This window comes from Siphateles boraxobius, unplaced genomic scaffold (genome assembly GCF_051911475.1).
Source record: "Siphateles boraxobius isolate OS27281-9 unplaced genomic scaffold, OSU_SipBor_1 66, whole genome shotgun sequence".
In the NCBI taxonomy this organism is placed as follows: Eukaryota; Metazoa; Chordata; class Actinopteri; order Cypriniformes; family Leuciscidae; genus Siphateles; species Siphateles boraxobius.
Window position 1 is genome coordinate 33264642 of NW_027509193.1, and position 21172 is coordinate 33285813.

The 21172-nt window shown below is 38.4% G+C and overlaps 2 protein-coding genes across 2 annotated transcripts in view; one reads left to right on the plus strand and one right to left on the minus strand.

Moving 5' to 3' along the window:
• The window catches only part of coro7 (coronin 7), a 159084-nt gene that overhangs the window by 78724 nt on the left and 59188 nt on the right, over positions 1-21172 (plus strand). The gene's annotated exons all lie outside the window — the stretch shown is intronic.
• Positions 3340-21172, minus strand: part of vasnb (vasorin b) — a 29308-nt gene continuing 11475 nt past the window's right edge. The window contains exon 3 of the mRNA XM_077213739.1: positions 3340-7048. Within this exon, the coding sequence (XP_077069854.1) occupies positions 5000-7018 (2019 nt within the window). The 5' untranslated portion in view covers positions 7019-7048 and the 3' untranslated portion in view covers positions 3340-4999. The remainder of the gene's footprint in view (positions 7049-21172) is intronic.

Sequence of the window (21172 nt, forward strand, 5' to 3'; positions counted from 1 at the left end):
TGTGTGTGTATTTATATATACAAAATAATTATACACAGTGCACACACATATATTATGTAAACACAAACTTTTATTTTGGATGCGATTAATCGCGATTAATCTTTTCCCAGCCCTAATATCTAATAACATTTACATTTATTTATTCATTTAACATGTACATTAACTTTTATTTATTATTGTCTATATTATTATTATTGAATTTATTTAATAATGTTTATATGACAAACATTTGTTCATTCGTATTACATAAACTAATGACATTTATATAGATATTTTACACACACACACACACACACACACACACACACACACACACACACACACACACACACACACACACACACACACACACACACACACACACAATTGCTGTAAATGTATTGTTCATTGTTAGTTCATGATACCTAAGGCTTTAAGTAATGCTAACTTTATTGTAAAGTTTTACCAATTGAATTACGTTTATTTAAAGCAAATAATGATAAAATTAAATAAAGCCATAAAACACTAAATATATATATATATATATATATATATATAAAAGCTTCAAGATTAAAGCAGGAAAGTTTGGAAAGCCGGTACTTATGAACTTCATGGAACATTTTCTGCACGATGGACGTCAACATGCAGTGACACGAATCACCTGAGACGAATGTTGTTATCGGCTGAACACAGTCAATGATTTCTTTATTTGAGGTATATACTTCTAGGCTAACACTCTTCATCCTCCCGAATGTGGAGAAAATGTGGACATGCTCTTAATTCCGAGGCTCATTCTGTAAACCTTTGTCTACTAATTGTACATCCCACCAATCCCATCTCCAGCATCCGTCACCCCGTTTCTACAGAATGCTGAGATTTGAGCAATAGTATCCCAGCTTGTTATCTGGCATTTCTTCATTCCTCTCCATTGTTCAGTTAAATCCCCCTCCATCCTTCTCTTTCACTCTACTTACATTTGCGGTCCATAATATCCACATGCCTCATGCAGAGCTCCTTGTTCACTACATTCTTCTGTCATTATTCTTTAATTTACTCTATTTTTCTTCATCATTTCAGTCTTCCCGGTCCCCGTCTTCTCTATCTCCAATGCTAGTGTCAGCATTCTTGTGGTACGTGGCCCCGGGGCCGGATTCAAACCCTGTGAGAGGCCAATCCAGACGACTCATGCGCCTTTCAGATACTCGATCATCTATGTAGCAACCACTAGGCTATATATGAGGGAAAATATGTCTTTATTTGAAAGATGTTTCGAATTTTGATATCTTCAAAACAACTTGAACTGCTGATGAACTGGTGTGTGGTTTTGCTGCAGAAAATCTGATAAGACCGAAGACAATCTCCCCAATGACTCTCCACCACTTCCCTCCAACATAACCCGTCATCTGATATCGCTGGTCTGTTTTCCTGCTACTGATCCAACATAGAACAACAACCTCGCAGACAAAAACGGACAAAAATGCCAAAGATGCCAAGCCTGTTAGCAGGGAATGTGACTTGCTATTTTTATGTCCTTCGTTATGTGAAATTACTCACCGATCTAGTTCATATTGTCATTTATTGGCCAGTATCTCCATTTTTTATATTAGTAAATATTATATATAATTTCATGTATGATTTTCAGTTGCGTGATAAATTATGGCAAAGATTTGACCCTTTATAAGCACTTTTATGAACTCCTCAAGAGCACTTTCCCTTTAAAAGTGCATGCCAGTGCATTGCATATGTAATGAGAGCTGTGTCTATGCATCAAGTTTTTCTAACCAGCTTCTCAGAGCATCTCAGAGTTATTATACTTCATCCTTGATTAGTATAATAACTTATATTTCTAGTTTAAAAGTTTTTTTTTCTTCAGCAGATTTCAAAAATAGCTGTACTGTATTACATAAATTCATACTGTAAACGCATTAATTTTTAGCATACAGAATTTGTATTAAATATGACATCTACGACGTCAGGGTTTCCCCATTTTTTTGTCAGCCAAACTGCTTATATGTAAAATATTTACTTGTAGTACCCCCTGAGATTAATATTTCAATAATTTAAAAAAACACATTCACATCTATTTTTATTTATTTATAAATATTTAATTATAGATATAATTATTTAGATTTTACATTTGATATAAATAATTATTAGCTCATCAACTGCCTAGTTTGGGGAACCCAGGTCTACATCATAAAGTTCATACTCTAGTTTTTGCCTGTAGGTATGTAACATGAAAAAGTTGTGTTTTTATGGCAAGAATGAGGCATAAACCAGGAAGAAGAAAAACAAATCAACCTTTTTCCTAAGACACAACCCTATGTTAAGCCCTGGCGTCATCACCCTAGAACTGAGTATGAAAACGGCATGACAGAAAAAGAAAAGAGAAAAAAAAAAACAAGGAGCAGAACAATATTTACTCAGCAGTAATTTTCTGAGGAATTTTTTGGAAGATAATTTGAAAAAGTCAGCTCGGGTGTCTACAATAGGCCCTTTGAGCAGCTCAGTTTGAGTCTGGCTTTGGAGTGCAGCCAGAGAACCAGCTCTCTTAAAATCACAGAATAAAGGAGACCTTTTGTTGAAAAGCTGGAAAGCAGACTGCGCACACGTTCAGCTACCCACTGCCGTCGACCCGACAGACCCGCCTGTTTCTCCTGTGACTGACGTCTGCTTGTGCGTTTATATCAAATGTCTTAGTTTTTGTTCTCTCATTTTGAGTCAATAGGTAATGCTGTGTGAGAGTTTCTGTTGTTTTTAATTGTTTGAAATTACTAATGGAAATGCTATTAGTGCTGGACAGCGGTGGGCTATTTTATGTGTTTGTGTTGTTAAACGGGTTTAATATACAACAGATTGCAGCTGGATGGTTGTAGATAAGCTGACTTTGGAAGTAGTGTGAGCTTTTGTTGCGAACCCTTCCAAATGTACCTGTAAAGCAGGTGGGTGGTCAGTAAAGTATGTGTGTAATAACAAACAATCCTCATTATGTTCAGTCCAGTGACGTAGATGGAGGTGAAACTGCACCTATTAGATTTGGCAATCGTTCATTTATAATAAAAAAAATCTCCTTTTTACCTCAGGCTTTCTCCATAAAGGGAAAATATAGGCCTATTACCTTTCCCTGGCACTCAAATTCTAAAATTCCTCATTAAAAGCTTTGTGTGGTGCATTTGCAGATGGCATATAGGATGCTAGCAATCTCTCTCTTTCAGTGTTCACATTTATTTTCGTCTATTAAATCTTATTACCGAACACATTAAACAAAGACATACATTCAACGTCAGTAAACCTAATTGACTATTCTGCTGCTATTCAGACCAGCTAGCTAGAGCGAAAAACAGAAGAATGTAAAACTAGTTCATTGAAATTTTTTTTATTTGCAGATTTTTGAAAATACCATCATACATATACACACATCTCCATATAGACAAAAGGGAGGTATAAAAAAAGCTTCCCAAATTAAACAGGGAAAATTAGAGGCAGATCTTATCAAAAATATTCACAAATATTTTCAATACTTCATACTGCTAAGATTGTTTCCAGTTTGAATATTCCAAAACAACAGCAACAACAAAAAAAAGTTTAATTGCAAATCCTTCTTCTTATAAGCAGAAGGTTTCACAATTTCATTTGTACATTTTTTATTTTATACATTTTTTTGAAAACATCATTTGACAGGTTGTAGAACAAGTGCTAAAATAGTAACACATTTCCTCACAGAGGTAAATCAGCACAGCTCCCCACTGTCTCAGTTTGGCATTTTGCAGTAAACTTTACCTTTAAGAATCCACAGTATCTGTGGCTTAAATTTCAGAGTGATCAATGAGTGATCAAAGACAGCCAGGATCTCAGTCATTTTTAGGTTGTTTCATTCTCTTTTCGTTGTGTCTTGAACATGAATGGTAAGCTCTGGAGACTTGGCAGTTGGAGTGTGTGTTTTTAGCTAATGCTTCGTGCTAGCCAAATAATCACTAGTGTTTTACAACATATTAATCTGTCAAAATGGTGTTGACTGCATGTGACTGCAAGAGGAAACTCTCTGCTGAGTAGCATGTAAATAGTGCAATGGCTAATTTTGCAAACTGACAGAACTAAGTTTTGAATATTGATATAGGAAACAACCCATTTTTGGTATATAAATAAATATTTTAAAAAGATTCCACCAATTTGTAGCTTCCAACAATATATTGCAAGACTTAATTGTTTTTACAACAGAACATAATGTATATTAATCTGCTTTTCAATCAGCCATTACCATTTAACTTACGTTTTGTTTCTATTTCTGTGAGGAATAGGGGATGGGGCTAAAATATAGAGGAAAGATTTAGTTTCAAGTCTGAATTGACTTTTAAACTGCTTAGTTTGTCTGACATTTCTAAACTAAAGCCTTTGATTCACTTGGTGGTACAAGTACATTTTTAATCTTCAAAGTTTTTAATCTGGTGTTTTGTCTGCTTTTAAAGTCACAAGATATGGGGGAAGAGCAGCCGCCTGGTAACAGTCACATATTTGTACAAAAACATTTACAAGAAAGGTACAGATATAAAACAAAGAAACAATGCCTATCAGTTAGACAAAGCATCATAAGAGTAAGCCTTGTTACTTAAGAAGTCAATATCTTCAATTGCCCACACAAATGTAGGACTTACGGTTCACAGTTAGTGCAATACTAAGCTCCTTAGACTTGCACACAGGTGCTACACATCAATATTTCGCCTACATTTTTTTAGTCAGCCTTATGTCCATTTTACGACTGACAGCCATATTAAAATTTTAAAAGATCTTTGGTTGAAAGATTGGCATGTAAAGTCTTTCCATTTTTCAGATGATAAAAGGCACTTAGGAGGATGTAATTTTGACAGAAATGTCCTTATAGGATTGCACCAGGAATCACCTAAATGCCGCTGTCTCTTTACAAAGAAGCTGGTGGCGGTTCTTTCTGTCCTCTGTAGTACCCTGTAAAGCAGTAATAATTCATGCTTTAGCATGTAAGTCCGTCACAAAACTTTTGCAATTATCAGAAATACGAGGGTTTCAAACTGTTCATGTTGTTGTTCGCAGTACAGTGATCTTGCATGAGGGGCACCACATAGTCCAAGCCACCATTCTGCGCGGTTGATGGACAGGATATAATCTCTTGCTTTTGGGGTAGTGCCCCATTGTCCATACCCTCCAGCTCCAGCTGTGACGGATCACATTCTAAGTCCAGGTGTCCCTTTGATTTCTTTTTGTGCATGTAGCAAGTTACCCCAACAGCCACAGCTATAAGGACTAGCAGAAGAAGGATGGCGACTGCAGGAATGAGCATCGTAGTGAGCTTTGGGTCCTCCAGTCGTGCTCCAGTGGGAGTTAGCTGCAGACTGACCGTCTGAGCCTCTGTGCATACACGATCCAAGCCCCCAGGTTCACCAAACGGACTGGCACATACAGAATATGTAGAGTTTGGCTGAAGTCCACGCAGCGTGTACTCTGGATAAGAGGGTGGAACGCTGAGATGCTTGGGACGCTTATCCAGCCCAGAAAGGTTCTTGTAAGTTAACTTTACACCACGGATATGCGGGCGCATATCGATGTACCGGTGAAAGTCTAAGAGTATAGAGGAGCTAGTTAACACTGTTGCAGTTATTTGTGGTTCCATAGTGCCGGTTACTGTAGGTATATCCTCATGGGGTGGTGGGTTTTTCTCATTTTGACAGTATGTCCCTGATGTTCCCGGTAGACAAATACATTCCAAGTGTCCTCCGTTGTCCAGCCAACATGTTCCTCCATTTAGACAGATATTGGTTGGGCAGAAGGTTGATCTTAGGTTTGGGTCGATACTAGTACTAGGGGTTGGAGGTGGAGGTTCATTGTCGGTTTCCGTAGAGGGGTTGTCACTAGGTTTGGCAGGGAGTACTGCATGTGTTGTACTTGGTAAACTGGTAACCGGAGCTGGCGGTACTGCAGTGGTCTTTACTGTCCGAGTCGTAACGGTTGTGGTAATCGGACATCCGAATTCTCGGTGCCCCAGTCTCTGCAGCACCTTCCCAGAGTTAAAAGGAGGAAAGTGGCAGCGTGTCTCTTCCGTCCTACCCAACTGAATTCCCTTGTTTCGCAGCCAACTAGGAAACCAAGCCAGATTGCAAAGGCAATTGAAAGGGTTTTCCGCAACAGTCAGTCTTTCTAGATGAGGAAAGAGCTGGGATAAGGTCTCTGGTAACCCTTGCAAGCTTAGATTGCTGATATCCAGCTCCTGAAGCTCTGAAAGTTTCTCAAAGTCTTCCCATTTCATAGGTCCCATAGGATTCCCAGCCAAACTGAGAGTAACCAAGCCCCTTGCTTCCCGCAAAACTCCTGGAAAGGTTGTTAACTGATTGTTGGAGATGTCGAGCTCATGAAGGTTCTTGAAGCTTCCTAAGAGCTCCTCGTTCAGACTGCTAAGCCTCAGCCCACCCAGTTTCAGTGACTCCAACTTGGGTGTCTGGAGGTCATTTGGCCCTGGCGAGGGGATGCTGTTAAACCGTAAGTCTAGCAGAAGCAGATGGGGCATTTTCAAAGCAGGCATTATTGTCAGTTTGTTTCCTTGCAGCTTGAGCTCCAGTAGCTGTTGTAGTCCATCAAAAGCAGCAGGATGTATGTACTCTATAAAGTTGTTGTAGAGATATAGCCTCTCCAGGAGTTCCAGTCCAGCAAAGCTGTCCTTAGAAATGTGAACGATCTGGTTAGCCGACAGGTCCAGGTTGTGGAGAGAGGACAGGGGTTCAAATACGCGATCTGGAAGTTCGGTCAACTTGTTCTGACTTAGATCCAGCATCTCCAGGCTGTCCAACTCAACAAAATCCTCTTGGGAAAGAGACTCAATGCCGTTCTTGAACACATAGAGATTCTTAGTAGTTGTGGGTACTTCGCTGGGCATTTTAGTGTCTTTGCGGCTAAAGCAGAATATGGAGTCTTGGACTGCGCAGGCACAGTCCTTCGGACAGGTGTCGGCCAATACCGGGGATGACAAGAGCTGATAGAAGAGGAGGGGCAGCAGTAGAGGGAGGAAGAGCTTCATTTTGCTGCCTTCACATTCACCCCTTCAAGCCTGGAATGCAACAAGAAAACCAAGTAAACCTTTGCTCCATCAACTTCACATTGTATTTTTTGACTTTGAAACACAAAGTCTTGACACTTAAAATTTGTCAAAGTTTAGAGATGGCATGAATCAACAACTGAAACTTTAAAGTCATTTGCAAACAGTTGAGTAATTGATAAAGTTACTCTTTTGTTTTGAATTGCCTCTCAGCAACTTCAAGGAATACTGCAATACATGCTGTGTTTTTTTATGAGGTCAGTCTTTTTATGTGGCTGAGTAAAGGTTGCTTTAGACCAAGTGCTTTCAAAGGGTGATCAAAGGCGAGATCTCTTGACATGGTTCTACTCAAACAATAGGTTGTGGTAGTGATGTGCATGCCTGCTTAACCCTTACATTGGAATTCAGGGTGATGTTTGTTGACCTTATTTTTCTTTGTTTATCAAACAAAACATTTTGAATTCCATATAGTTGACGACAAACATATGGTATCTCAAGGTATTTTATGAAGTACTCTTTCAGGAATGGTTGAATGTTATATAATAAGTGCCCTAATGAACATCGTCTATCGTGCTTTGTGCATCATTCCACCCACAAGTCATCTAATTGCAACTGTTTGATTAACAGTTAGTTCCATCATAGTTTACAGCACACATACTGAATCATTGTTGCACTTTAGCTCATGAGACTTTACTTGCCTCTTTTTGGGAGTTTGTACACTTTATGTCTTTCTACAAACATTCAGTCATTTCATAATCATTTATTTTATATTTAGATCCAGAGATGCACTGATTTACGCCAATAACAGTCAAGCCCACATTTTTTTGGACCTGAAGACCTGACCTTGAACACCAGACACAGATCTCATCAGATGAGCTCAGACACCTTTAGGGAGGAACGTGAGAGTCAGGGAGGAGAGCTAGAAAAAGAAAGATAAAGGGATATGAAGCTGGGAGACTGAAGTGAGCTGGGGAAACAGTTTATCATCTCCTGTGAGATCAGTCGCTGCAGTATCTGGCCTTGAAAGGAGGGGTGGAGACGTTTCGTTCTCCCTTAAGATTTTCCTCCTTCTGTTTCTCTCCTGGACAGTGTGGGGGGTTTCTTGTTAGAAGTTCATGTTGAGGTAAAATTCTCTAACTCAGTTTTATTGGACAGTACAGAGAGATAGTAGGATTATTATGTTCCCTCCTGCTGCATTATTGAAGCATCACTCTCAATGCCCAGCTGGTGATCCCTGCACTGTCCTGCAGTTATTTAGGAAACATCTCAGAATCAACTTTTTGGGATGTATTTTATTCTGTGTTAGCTGATAGTTGTTCGTTTTGTTGTGAGGTCAATGTAAGTTTCTAAAGATCTTTATAATAACATCTGGATATTTTTTTTTTATATATTTTAAGGTGCATTCTTGCTGACAGCAAGTGGAAGTCATATAGATATGCCGGCTTCTATGAAGTATCTTTATGTAAACTTTGTAGCCTGACACACCTCACAATACCAGTATGTAGGTGTTAAGGAAATGTCCATCAGCAACACATTCAGTTTCCTATAAATACATTTGGGACAGTCATCCTGAGAGAGAGAGAGAGAGAGAGAGAGAGAGAGAGAGAGAGAGAGAGAGACAGAGAGAGAGATAGATTTCTTCCCTCTATGTCTAAAAAGCAGTGGAGCAGGTTTAAACATTCCTGTTGCTCTGTCCCATTGACTTGCTGGCTGTGATGCAAGCGTCTGTCTTTAGACAGTGGGTTTAGTTGACGCTCTGTGAAATAAAGCAGGGAAAAAAGCTCGGGACTACTGCCAAGCACACACATATTTTTCTGAAACTAATCCTCTGCTTATTACGTGTGCTCTGTTTGGTCTGTCTACCTTTTTTCCTATTTGATTAAACTTTTTCTCTGCGCAAAAGCAAAAAAAAATTGTCTGAAATGTCAGTACTTGGTAAGAAGATCACACAGGGTTCAAAAGGACATGAAAGAAAGTGCTTTGTTATGTTCGGGCACTGATATCGATTCACTCGTATTGGCTTTGCACTCTGTGACATGTTTTGACACCATATACCTGTTGTTCGTGTAATGAGCTCTAGCTGTGATCTATCTAGTTGGAATGATGTTGATCAACAAGATCTTACAACAAGGGTTGGTGAAAGAGTAACACATGCACCGTTTCCTTCACCAAAAAGGTCTCTCGCCGATCTCCATTCAGCGATGCGTAACGCTTTACAGTCCGGGGGACTTGATTAGTTGTTTTACTAGAGGCAATGATGGAAAAACCACGCAGACCTTCTAGATAACCTGATAACAGGTGAAACGCTGTGGCGTATGGGCAGTTAATCATGAGGGGGGTCGTAGGTCACCGCTGTCCCATGGTGTTTGGCTCTCAGAGTACCGTGGGAATGTTGTGAATTTGTGTGATATTAGAGGTGGACGAAATAAATGCATAGTGGAAAATTCCTTTTTAGAGCTGCCATTTTTAGCTTGTAATCCATCCTGCATTGCCAAAGATATGAAAAATCCCGTAGACTTAAAAGAGCATATAAAGAAGTCTGAAGATTGAAGCACTACTAAAAGACGAAAGGCTGAGACGAAAATAAGGCGTAAACCACGGAAAGACACAAAGATAAGCCCTCCGAACATCAGGGTGGTGTTTTTAAACATGAAGGGAAAGTGGATATAAGATACAAGAAAGAAAAACCAAGAAGGATGAAAGAAAGAGGCTTTCCCTGATAGATTTGCAGTCAGAGGGCAAAGTCCACTTCCGTCCCTCAGCCAGCACAAAGCATTCAGACTGTGGCGTAGTGTTTCACAGCATCATCTGGCATGTGAAGAGAGACCTGCCGAACCTGATAGATGAATGAGGGTGAAGTAAAACCTCAGTCCTCCCTTCCTGAACTTTAGGGAAGCCGAACTTGATAGAAAGATCAGAAGGCAGTGTGTAGGGCTAGTGCACACTAGGATCAAGGGAAAAGTACTTGGAGTTGGAGATATACCTTTTTTTCAGTAGCATGACGGCAATATCTTAGCTTGACTTTTTCAAGTAGAAATGACTCCGAGTGAAGGGAAGCATCTGGCGGAAAGATGAGGCTAGGTATGAAGATAAAGCTATTGCCTAAACATCATTTTTAATTTTGGCCGGTGTTTATCCCACTCCACATCATTTCAAACCATCACAAGAAACAATCTAGTCAGCCGACAGAGACACGGAGTGGGAGTTGAGTCTGATTTCAGACAAACCCCCATCCAGCTCACACAGATACTCCATCTTCCTCCTTCACTTCAGCGGCCTGCGACTTATCAAGCCGCAGATAAAAAGCACCTCTAAGGGATTAACCTAAAGCTCTCAGATCTGCTCTGAGTGTCTCTTCAGTCTGTGTGATGAAGCTGTCATTACAGCCAACTATCGGCTCTAGGTCGCTCTTTGGCTTTGAATTTTCTTCCTGTGCTCCACTAGTCTACTTACATTTTGTTTAAAACATTTTTTAAGGATGTGAACTGGAGAGCATATTTGACTTTCTTTAATCTCCAACCTCTCTGCACTTCGCCTCTTCTCTAGCTTGCTTCCTAATCTAGTTGTGAAATATACCTGGAATTGTATATATTATGAGTATCGTTGGCTCCTTGACAAATTGCTTGTGTTCCACTTTTTGTACATCACTTTGGATAAAGTGTCTTCTAAATGCATAAATGATCAGAAGATACACTACTGCTCAAATTTGGAATAATTAAGAATAACTAAAAGAAGTTTCTTATGTTCATTAAGGCTGCATTTATTTGATTATTGTTAAATATTATTACAATTTTTTTAATGTTTTTCTATTGAATTCAGAGATTCAATTTCTTGATGAGGGTTTAAGTGTACAAACAGAATGCAAAAAAATTATTAAAGCAAAAATAATCTACATAAATTATACATAAACTAGTGGTCACTCCACATTAACTGTCTCTAAGTTGCTCTAAATTCACATTTAAATTAACATTGCTACAGCCATCAAAACACAACTTATGTAACAAACATAGCGTTCAATAATAAACAATGTTCAATAATAAATTTGCCATCAAACTTTAACATTATAACTTCAACTAGTAGGAAAAATTGCACATCCCTACTAATAACTGACTTTAAAGTTCGGTAACGCTTTACAATTAGGTTGCATTTCTTTAACAAACGTTAACATGAACTAACAATGGCACATACTGATCTTGTTAAATGTTAATTTCAACCTTTACTAATTCCTTATTACAATAAAAAGTATTTATTGATAAAATCTACTAAGCTAACATGAACTAACAATGAACAGTTGTATTTTTAATGAACTAATGTTAACAAGGATTGCTCATTGTTAGTCAATGCATTAACTAATGGGACCTCTACATCTTTTTCAGTTCCCCTTTTCCACTGTCAACGTGTCGTTCGACCAGCTGGTGCTTTGCATATCCCCACACGGGACTATTTAAAGACATGTATTTGCCATTGAAAATGTGTTGATTTAAATAGAAAGCTGTTGATAAGGACGTTATTGCTCAAGGCTCCTACCAGAAAAAAAAAGAAAAAAAACTAAAGAAAAGAAAAGTCGCTGGGAAAGGAAAAGTCTTGTCTTTCCAGCATAATCTCTAAGGAAAGAAAAGAATAGAGAGGCAGGGAGCCCCTCTCCCTGCATCTCTATTATTTTCTTTCCTTAGAGATTAAGGAAAGAATGGTCTGGTTGAGGTGGCAGATGCCAGGAGTTCTGTGTCAAGAGCTCTTATCTTCAGAACGTGGCTCATGTGCTCCGAAGCAGGAGAGAGAATGAGGGAGAGGAGGCGGAGTTATGATGCGTAAGCCAGGAAGTTAGGCAGGAGTTGTGGTTGGTATGTGGAGGTATATATCGACTGTTACAAAATATAGAGAGTTACAGGTTCAAAAATACTTGATTGGGATCAAATATTATGAGTACATATGGACAGAACTAAATAAAATTTATATATATATATATATATATATATATGTAAAATTTTATATGTATTTTACTTTATATATGTTACATTTTATATATCAAACATTTTACTTTATGTTCAAATCTTGTACAATAACCTACCGTGATACACCATTATCAGCCTCAGTTAAAAAATTATATATATATATATATATATATATATATATATACACTCACCTAAAGGATTATTAGGAACACCATACTAATAATGTGTTTGACCCCCTTTCGCCTTCAGAACTGCCTTATTTCTACGTGGCATTGATTCAACAAGGTGCTGAAAGCATTCTTTGGAAATGTTGGCCCATATTGATAGGATAGCATCTTGCATTTGATGGAGATTTTATGGGATGCACATCCAGGGCACGAAGCTCCCGTTCCACCACATCCCAAAGATGATCTATTGGGTTGAGATCTGGTGACTGTGGGGGCAATTTTAGTACAGTGAACTCAATGTCATGTTCAAGAAACCAATTTGAAATGATTCGAGCTTTGTGACATGGTGCATTATCCTGCTGGAAGTAGCCATCAGAGGATGGGTACATGGTGGCCATAAAGGGATGGACATGGTCAGAAACAATGCTCCGGTAGGCCGTGGCATTTAAACGATCCCCAATTGGCACTAAGGGGCCTAAAGTGTTCCAAGAAAACATCCCCCACACCATTACACCAGCACCACCAGCCTGCACAGTGGTAACAAGGCATGATGGATCCATGTTCTCATTCGGTTTACGCCAAATTCTGACTCTACCATCTGACTGTCTCAACAGAAATCGAGACTCAACAGACCAGGCAACATTTTTCCAGTCTTCAACTGTCCAATTTTGGTGAGCTCTTGCAAATTGTAGCCTCTTTTTCGTATTTGTAGTGGAGATAAGTGGTACCCGATGGGGTCTTCTGCTGTTGTAGCCCATCCGCCTCAAGGTTGTGTGTGTTGTGGCTTAAATGCTTTGCTGCATACCTCAGTTTTAACGAGTGGTTATTTTAGTCAAAGTTGCTCTTCTATCAGCTTGAATCAGTCGGCCCATTCTCCTCTGACCTCTAGCATCAACAAGGCTTTTTTGCCCACAGGACAACTGCATACTGGATGTTTTTCCCTTTTCACACCATTCCATATAAACCCTAGAAATGTTTGTGCATGAAAATCCCAGTAACTGAGCAGATTGTAAAATACTCAGACCGGCCCGTCTGGCACCAACAACCATGCCACGCTCAAAATTGCTTATCACCTTTCTATCCCATTCTGACATTCAGTTTGGAGTTCAGGAGATTGTCTTGACCAGGACCACACCCCTAAATGCATTGAAGCAACTGCCATGTGATTGGTTGATTAGATAATTGCATTAATGAGAAATTGAACAGGTGTTCCTAATAATCCTTTAGGTGAGTGTATATATATATATGTTATATGTATGTATAAAGTAATATATATTGAATATAACATTTGAATATATTACTTTATACATACATCTATATATAAATATATATATATATATATATATATAATTTTTTAACTGAGGCTGATAATGATGTATCACGGTAGGTTATTGTACAAGATTTGAACATCAGCTGTATATAGATATTTTTGGTAGTTTACAGTCAGTGAGCTCTTTCTAGACATCATAGTTGCTTCATTAAGCCCTAACGCCCACATCACTGTCTCTGAGAGATGAAACATGAAGTCTTCCTGTTAACTGCCTCACCTGACCGCAGCTGGACCCTGTTACCCACAATGCACCAGTACCATCCCTCAACCTGAGAGTGCACGGCCATAAAACACTGATTCGTGACAGCGGGAGGGAAACGTACGCAATACAATACCATTTTAAGGGCTTTCTCAGTCACAAAATCTTACCAGGGCACTGAAACAGTTGCTCCCTAAATAATCCCACAGTGAGCCAAAAAAACAAGGGAGCATCGATGCTCACTATGTTTCCTCAATGAAACTTATCATGTGAGTCAACTTACTACACATAATGACACGCAATAGATGTTTTTATAAAATACAAACCATTATTTGATCATATTTCAGCTTAAACATACATTGCTAGACAGGTAATTAACATAATCTAGCAAACATTTATAATTTATTTATGGCTGAAATGTAGCACGTATATGTAACAATCAAAGCATTTATCATAATGTACTTTAAATCACACACATTAACAAATAATGTCATAAAGATATCAGCTCTGCTGTTGATCATAAATATCAGTAGTGATGTTGTACAATGAGTCATCAGTGTCCCTATATATAATGAGCCAGGGTCCTTTACTGTCCTTACCAATGCCCGAATTCATGCACACGATATACGGATTCATGACCTAGAAAGCTTGTGAGCTGATTGAGACGCACCCAAGATAAGAAGACCTTTATACAGTTTGTGCATGCCACTTTTAACAGGTAAACAGTTTACAGGAAGTGTTTCAGTGTTATGTAATGCGACTATACCTGCTAAACTCGATGTTGTGTTTTGTCCCTTTGTCGAGCCGTGTGTAGTAATTAAATCGGGTAGAGTGTATTGTGTTTTGAACAGGACAAGGAAAGAAAGACCATCATCAGTGACGGCCTTCATGTCAAGTTCACTAGGTCAAACGCTCACTCGCTCTATGATATATTCATGTGACCACAACAAAAAAAGACACATCAAAGCTAAAGGTAACGCTGAGTGCTGCTCTGATTCACGACTGGGACTGTTTTGTTTCCACACAAACGTCTGCACTCTACCTCGCTCTCTTTTTCTTGTTTTTGAGAGAAGAATAGCGTTCTTTTGGTTCAGGATTTACAGCGGTGACCTGGATAAGAGCATGTCACTGCCATTACTGTCTGTGGAAAACATAAAGGAAAGTCCTGAATGGAGACGACTGAATAAAAGCATGGTGACGAGACAGTTCATATTAAATAAAATTCATCATTTATGTTGTTCCTAAAGGAGAAAATTATACAATGAACATAAAGGTGGTCTATATGACTTTATATGCTATATATGGCTTCAGAAGACAATAATACATTTGCTAAAAAATAAGAAGTCCTTTAAAGTCACATATGTGACCCTGGATGACAAAACCAGTCATATGGGTCATTTTTTTGAAATTGAGATTTATACATCACATAAAAACTGAATAAATAAGCTTTCCATTGATGTGTGGTTTGTTAGGATAGGACAATATTTGGCCGAGATACTATTTTGAAAATCTGGAATCTGAGGGTGCAAAAAAATCGAAACATTGAGAAAATCGCCTTTAAAGTTGTCCATTTATGTTCGCGATTGTGCTGCATTCACTCACAAAAATAAATGTTTTATACATTTACGGTAGGAAATTTACAAAATATCTTCATGGAACATGATCTTTACTTAATATCCAAATCCATTTTTGTCATAAAAGAAAAATTGATAATTTTGACCCATACAGTGTATTGTTGGCTATTCCCACAAATATACCCGTGCTACTTAAGACTGGTTTTGTGATCCAGGGTCACATATATTCAAATGCAGTAAGATCTAATAATTAATGTAATATTCAATAATTTTAAATTCTACAAAATTAAATCTTATATTTAATTTATAAATGTAAATGTTCTTAATTGTCTTTTTAACATTAAATATGTTTTACATATATTCAAATACAGTGAGATCTAATAATTAATGTAATATTCAATCATTTTAAATTCTACAAAATTAAATCTTACATTTAATAAATATATTTAACCTTTTAATGGACAAAATAATTGTTTGTCTTATTTAAATGTATGTATTTAAACACATATAAATTTAAAATGTTATAACATTAAATATCATTAAATTTAATCAATACATTTACTGAAATTAATTATTGTTTTTCCTTTTATCACAATGCAGCAAGTCTGAATGTGCTAAAAAAAATGAGTGTGAGTAATTGACAACATTTTCATGTTTGTGTGAACCGTTCCTTTCGAGATCCAGTCGAGCTATAATTAAATGGACAGGGACCATAACAACACATAAAGGATTCATTCTAGATTTCCATGAGTTTGTAACTGTTGCATATCCCTCAGCTTCCCTCGTAGTGAATGCATTGAACACGATCCCCCAGATCTTTCATGGTGGTGCTGATAAGCATCTTTGCCCACAACCTCGGCCTGACACACTCATTTAAGAAACAAAGAATCTATAGTGTTCAACCGTTCACTTAGTTGCACATCTGCAGGATGCGGGAGGCTTGTCTGGACTGTGTTTTGTCTGCAACTGGATCACATCAGGTCCTTTTGTTTGCAATGCCTCAGACATCAGAGAGATTTGGCAGGTGCGTTCAGCCCGTTGTCGCCCTCGGGGGTTGCAGACACGTGCCTGCGCTGACGCCGGGACACTGTGTGCTTCTCCAGGGACGAGCCGCGTGGGAGACCGGAAAGGACAGACTGCAGATGTGAGCAGTCCGAAAGGAAATGGATTTACAAGCGCTTGCTCTGAGGAGTTATCTTTGCGTCTGTCGCGGAGGCTTCTGGCAAACATGCTCACTTGTTAGTTTACATTTGGCCCTGATGTTCTCGATCAACACTGCTTGATCAATGATCTCAAAGCGCACCTCCATTACAGAGAGATTCTTCATTGGGATTAGCTCTCCGAGAAGGCATTGTGTAAATATGTGGAAGCCCATTTCCATCACATAAAAAAAAAAAAGTCATGCTTTGGTAAATCATTATTATGACACAGAAAATCACAATTATGACAAGTCTAAACCATGACAAGAAGTTGAAAAATTGACTAATGATAAATGAGATAAAAAGTCAGAATTATAACATAAATCGAAATTTTTAAGATAAGTCAATTATGATATAAAAAGTCATAAATTATTACATAGTTAAAATCATGAGATAAGTTGGAATTATGAGATAAAAGACAATTATCAGATACGATTAAGAGAAGTCAATTTTGATATAAAAGTTTAAATTATTAAAAGTTGTCAAATATTACAGTCAAAATGATGAGATAACACAATTATGAGATAATTTAGGACATAAAAAGTCAAAATTATGAGAGGAATAGAATTCTAAACTGTAATCATTTTTTACCACATTTGAAATTTTTACTTAAAATGTCACAATTATGAGGTAATTATGACAAAAAGTCGATTATTAAAAATTTTGACTTTTTAATGTTATAATTTCCAAAACGTTACTATCTCATAATTTTGACTCTTTTTCATAATTATGACATAAGTTTACCAAGGCATGATTGTTTTTCTTATGTGGTAGAAATGGGTTTCCATAGTTATGAGATGTTAGCATTGTATATTATTCTTGATAAAGATTAGAAGCCAGTAATCTGGAGTGTCTACACTGCCGATAGTCTAAAATGAGATCATACAGGTCTGCAAAGGTCACAAGTCACTCAGTGACAGATAAATGCAGGACCTTACAGGTTTCCTCGGGTTACACAGGAACAATGGTGATCTGTGGCGGCCTTTGAAGTGCTCATAGCTAGCTAGCGAAGTTGGTCAATTATGTCATTTTTCTTTTCTTTTTTTAAAGACTGACAGTGGTTTGAAGCACCAATAAAGCATCCATTACAATGAAATAGGGTGAAGTGACCATTAATGATGAAACAAAATTGTGCAAACTGAAAAAAATTGTTTTTTTTGGATCTTTGTCTTGTTTTCTTTCTAGTATAAATATTTAAACATTCTTAAATCAAGGCGCTTTTACTTGCCAAATTAAAAAAAAAAGAGAAGACAATACTAAGTTCTTGTCAAGCAAGTAAAAACAAGCAACAGTGTGATTAAACCCAAAGTGTTTGAAACCAAAAATGAATGTTTTTCGTCTCCTGTCATCCCTAACCTGCGTGAATTTCCTCCATAAGTGGAACATAAAAGAAGATATTTGGAGTCCAAGACATTTTTCAAAAAAATCATCTCCTGTGTTTGACAGAAGAAAGCAATACTGGTTTGATGATTATGATGCCAGAAGGTTCAGAGTAGGACGGGGGACTGTCCCTTTAAGTGTCAGAAGGTGCTGTGGTGTTGAACACACAGTCCCGAGGCCTGAAATGAAGTGTTAATGTGTGTGAGGCCTCGCTGGACCGGAGAGGAAGTAGAGTAGAGTCCACAGCTGTGATGGCTTCAACACAGAGAGACAACAGCCAAATACAAATAATACTAATGTGAAGGTTGCTGGGTAAGAGAGGATAAACTTATGTAACCTGGTGTGTGTGTGTGTGTGTGTGTGTGTGTGTGTGTGTGTGTGTGTGTGTGTGTGTGTGTGTGTGTGTGTGTGTGTGTGTGTGTGTGTGTGTGTGTGTGTGTGTGTTTTGAATTCCACTGTACCTCTGCGACTTGCTTGTAACTCCAAACATTCGTTTGAAGTGACTCTACCTGTTCTGTCCTTCAAACAAGCGTCTGCACGCTTCCTTTTTATCAATTGTTTTTTGATAGGAATCTCTTCTGCAAATATCAGTTACTTGTAGCTTCACTGGGTTTCGCACATGCAAATCAAACACAACCTTCAGCTCTTCATTCATAACATCGCTTATGCGAATCATTTGTGACGTACACCAAAAGTGTCCAGAAGGTAAACGCTACACATTTTTAGTTGTTTTACCTGTTTACACACTCAAACACGTTTTGGGCCAGTCGGACTGGTAACCCAAAGTTTGCCGGATCGATCCTCAATACTGGCAGGAAATGTCTACGTTTTGCTGTGTGTGTGTGTGTGTGTGTGTGTGTGTTCACTAACTTGGACTTGGACAAATTTTGAGAATGGATTACCATACTTGGCCTTCACATGTCACTTTATTCGCTTTATGATTGGTGCAACAGCGCAAAACGCACATCTAAATCTCTGTCTAAATCTCTCCTACAGTTCCTCTATCGGAGTGATCATTAGCCCATGATTCTGTATATTATGTTAGTTGCACATGGGGTGACATCAACACAACATTGCGCTAACATACAAGACTGAGCATCAAACCTGTCTGATAAGAAACATTTGAAACACATCGTTTATAAATCTGGAAGAAGGAATTGACTTGGTGGCCGTTTTGTAAATGTCACAGATGTCAGATATGAGCACACTTTTCCTTCTCCAGATTCTCATCACATGAGGGCGGACTGGTCCATTGACAGCCAAGAGCCCATCAGGACATGTAATTGTCTAGGAATGTCTTTATGTGTTGCTGATGACAGCATCTTTTTTCCTCATTCCAGCTAACTGTGATATTTGGCCACGATAACCTGCTTGTGCAACTTGCTTCTTTTCCGTTGGTGATTTTTCGAGTCTGGTAGCCCTGGTAGCCCTGGGGCCGTTTTTTTTTGCCAGTGCAAATATCCCGACATACTTGAAAAGCAAAATGAGGCTGAAGATATCAAGGGCCGGATTTACTAACAGCTTGCGGCAGCGCAAACCCTCTGTTGGCGTTTAAAACTACTGTCAGGATTTACTAAAGACACACAGTGAAATATCAGCGCTGAAAAGGCTTGGACAGGGTTATTTTTGCGGCTGACCTTATTGCATATGCATTTGTAGGAGTTTCTCTTTTAAACGCAAAGTTTATAAGGAGGGTATTTATATGAATCATGTAAGGTGATTTGCTAAGGTTTGTGCTCGTCAATTTACTGGTATTTGCACCATTATTTACTGCCCAAGAAAAAGCATGTTTTAAAGCAGACGCTAATTTGTGCTTTTCTTGGTAGATTGCGGTGGTCATCATGGAAATTATCCGTCATTAGATCACGCGCAGAAATTTCCACTCACATCAGCGCTCTCGTGATAATTTGCCCTGTTTAGTAAATCTGAAATTTCTTTAACGTATCAAGATTAAGTGAGTTTTTGCTTAAAACTGACCCCATTGGCAAATATTTGTTCACATTTTGAGCATAAAGTCACTTCATTTTGACGCTCTTTTCTTTTTTTCAAGCAACTGTATCTTGACTTAAAGGGTAAGTTCGGCGTTTTACAAGTAAAGCCCTGTTTTAAGATCGTTTCTGATAAAATCGAACGGTTAAGATTAAAATTTGGACAGATGCTGCTGTCCCGAGAATTTTAGGTTTTTGTGTTAGCACCCCCCCACATCTACAATGGTTTCATAGGGGCATTGGAACAATCATTCATATAAACGCATTAAACTTTAGTTTACAAAGACGTGAAACTCACCGAGTGGTCTGGGGTGTTCACTGATATGCTCACGCAAAAATCACTGCAAAAGATGCTTTCCAACAGGTTTTATCGTAGTTTTTGGAAGAATGTCCGGTTGTGTGGCGTTGGAAAAATAGGTCCACAGTTTTACAACGAATGGTAAAACACCTGTTGGAAAGCTTCTTTTGCAGTGATTTTTGCGTGAGCATATCAGTGAACACCCCAGACCACTCGGTGAGTTTCACGTCTTTGTAAACTAAAGTTTAATGCGTTTATATGAATGATTGTTCCAGTGACCCTATGAAACCATTGTACAGGTGTGGGGGGGTGCTAACACAAAAACCCAAAATTCTCTGGACAGCAGCATGTGTCCAAATTTTAATCTTAACCGTTCGATTTCATCAGAAACAATCTTAAAACAGGGCTTTACTTGTAAAACGCCGAACTTACCCTGACATAACGTTGAGATATTTGTACTGGAAAACAAGTCAAAAATTTAGTAAGAAAATCTTTTCTTTTCTTTTCTTTTTTTTTGCAGTGTGAGCCATAAAGCGTGAAGCTGCAAAGTGCTCTTCTTTCCCAATATCCTCAGACACGCTAACCAAGTGCTCTGGAAACATTCTGCCCTCCTTTAAACATTCAATTTGAGCAATCCCATGAGTCTCTTCATGTTCACCCATCCTTCAGCACACCGAGATCATCGACCCTTGTTGTGCACAAGTGGCCGCTCGCCATGTGCCTAAAGGATGGATGGAAACCACATGCTCTCTATCCGTCACATGTCACAAGCCCGCGTCTATTACAGTCTTGTGTTTGAGCGCAAACATCTGGACATACGTATATGAAGGGTGTGTGTTCACGTGCATGGCTCTGTTGTGTGTTTTTAGGTTAGGTAAATCTTAGCATTGTGCTGTGAGTCGGGTTGCATAAGCTAAATCTAATCGAACACCTTGGTTCTACTCTTGCGCAAACGTAGAAAGACTGAGGGTTGCTCGAGCAACTTATTCAAACACTAACACACACCGCAGTGTGTACACAAGAGGAACTGGATACAGAATGTCGGAGAG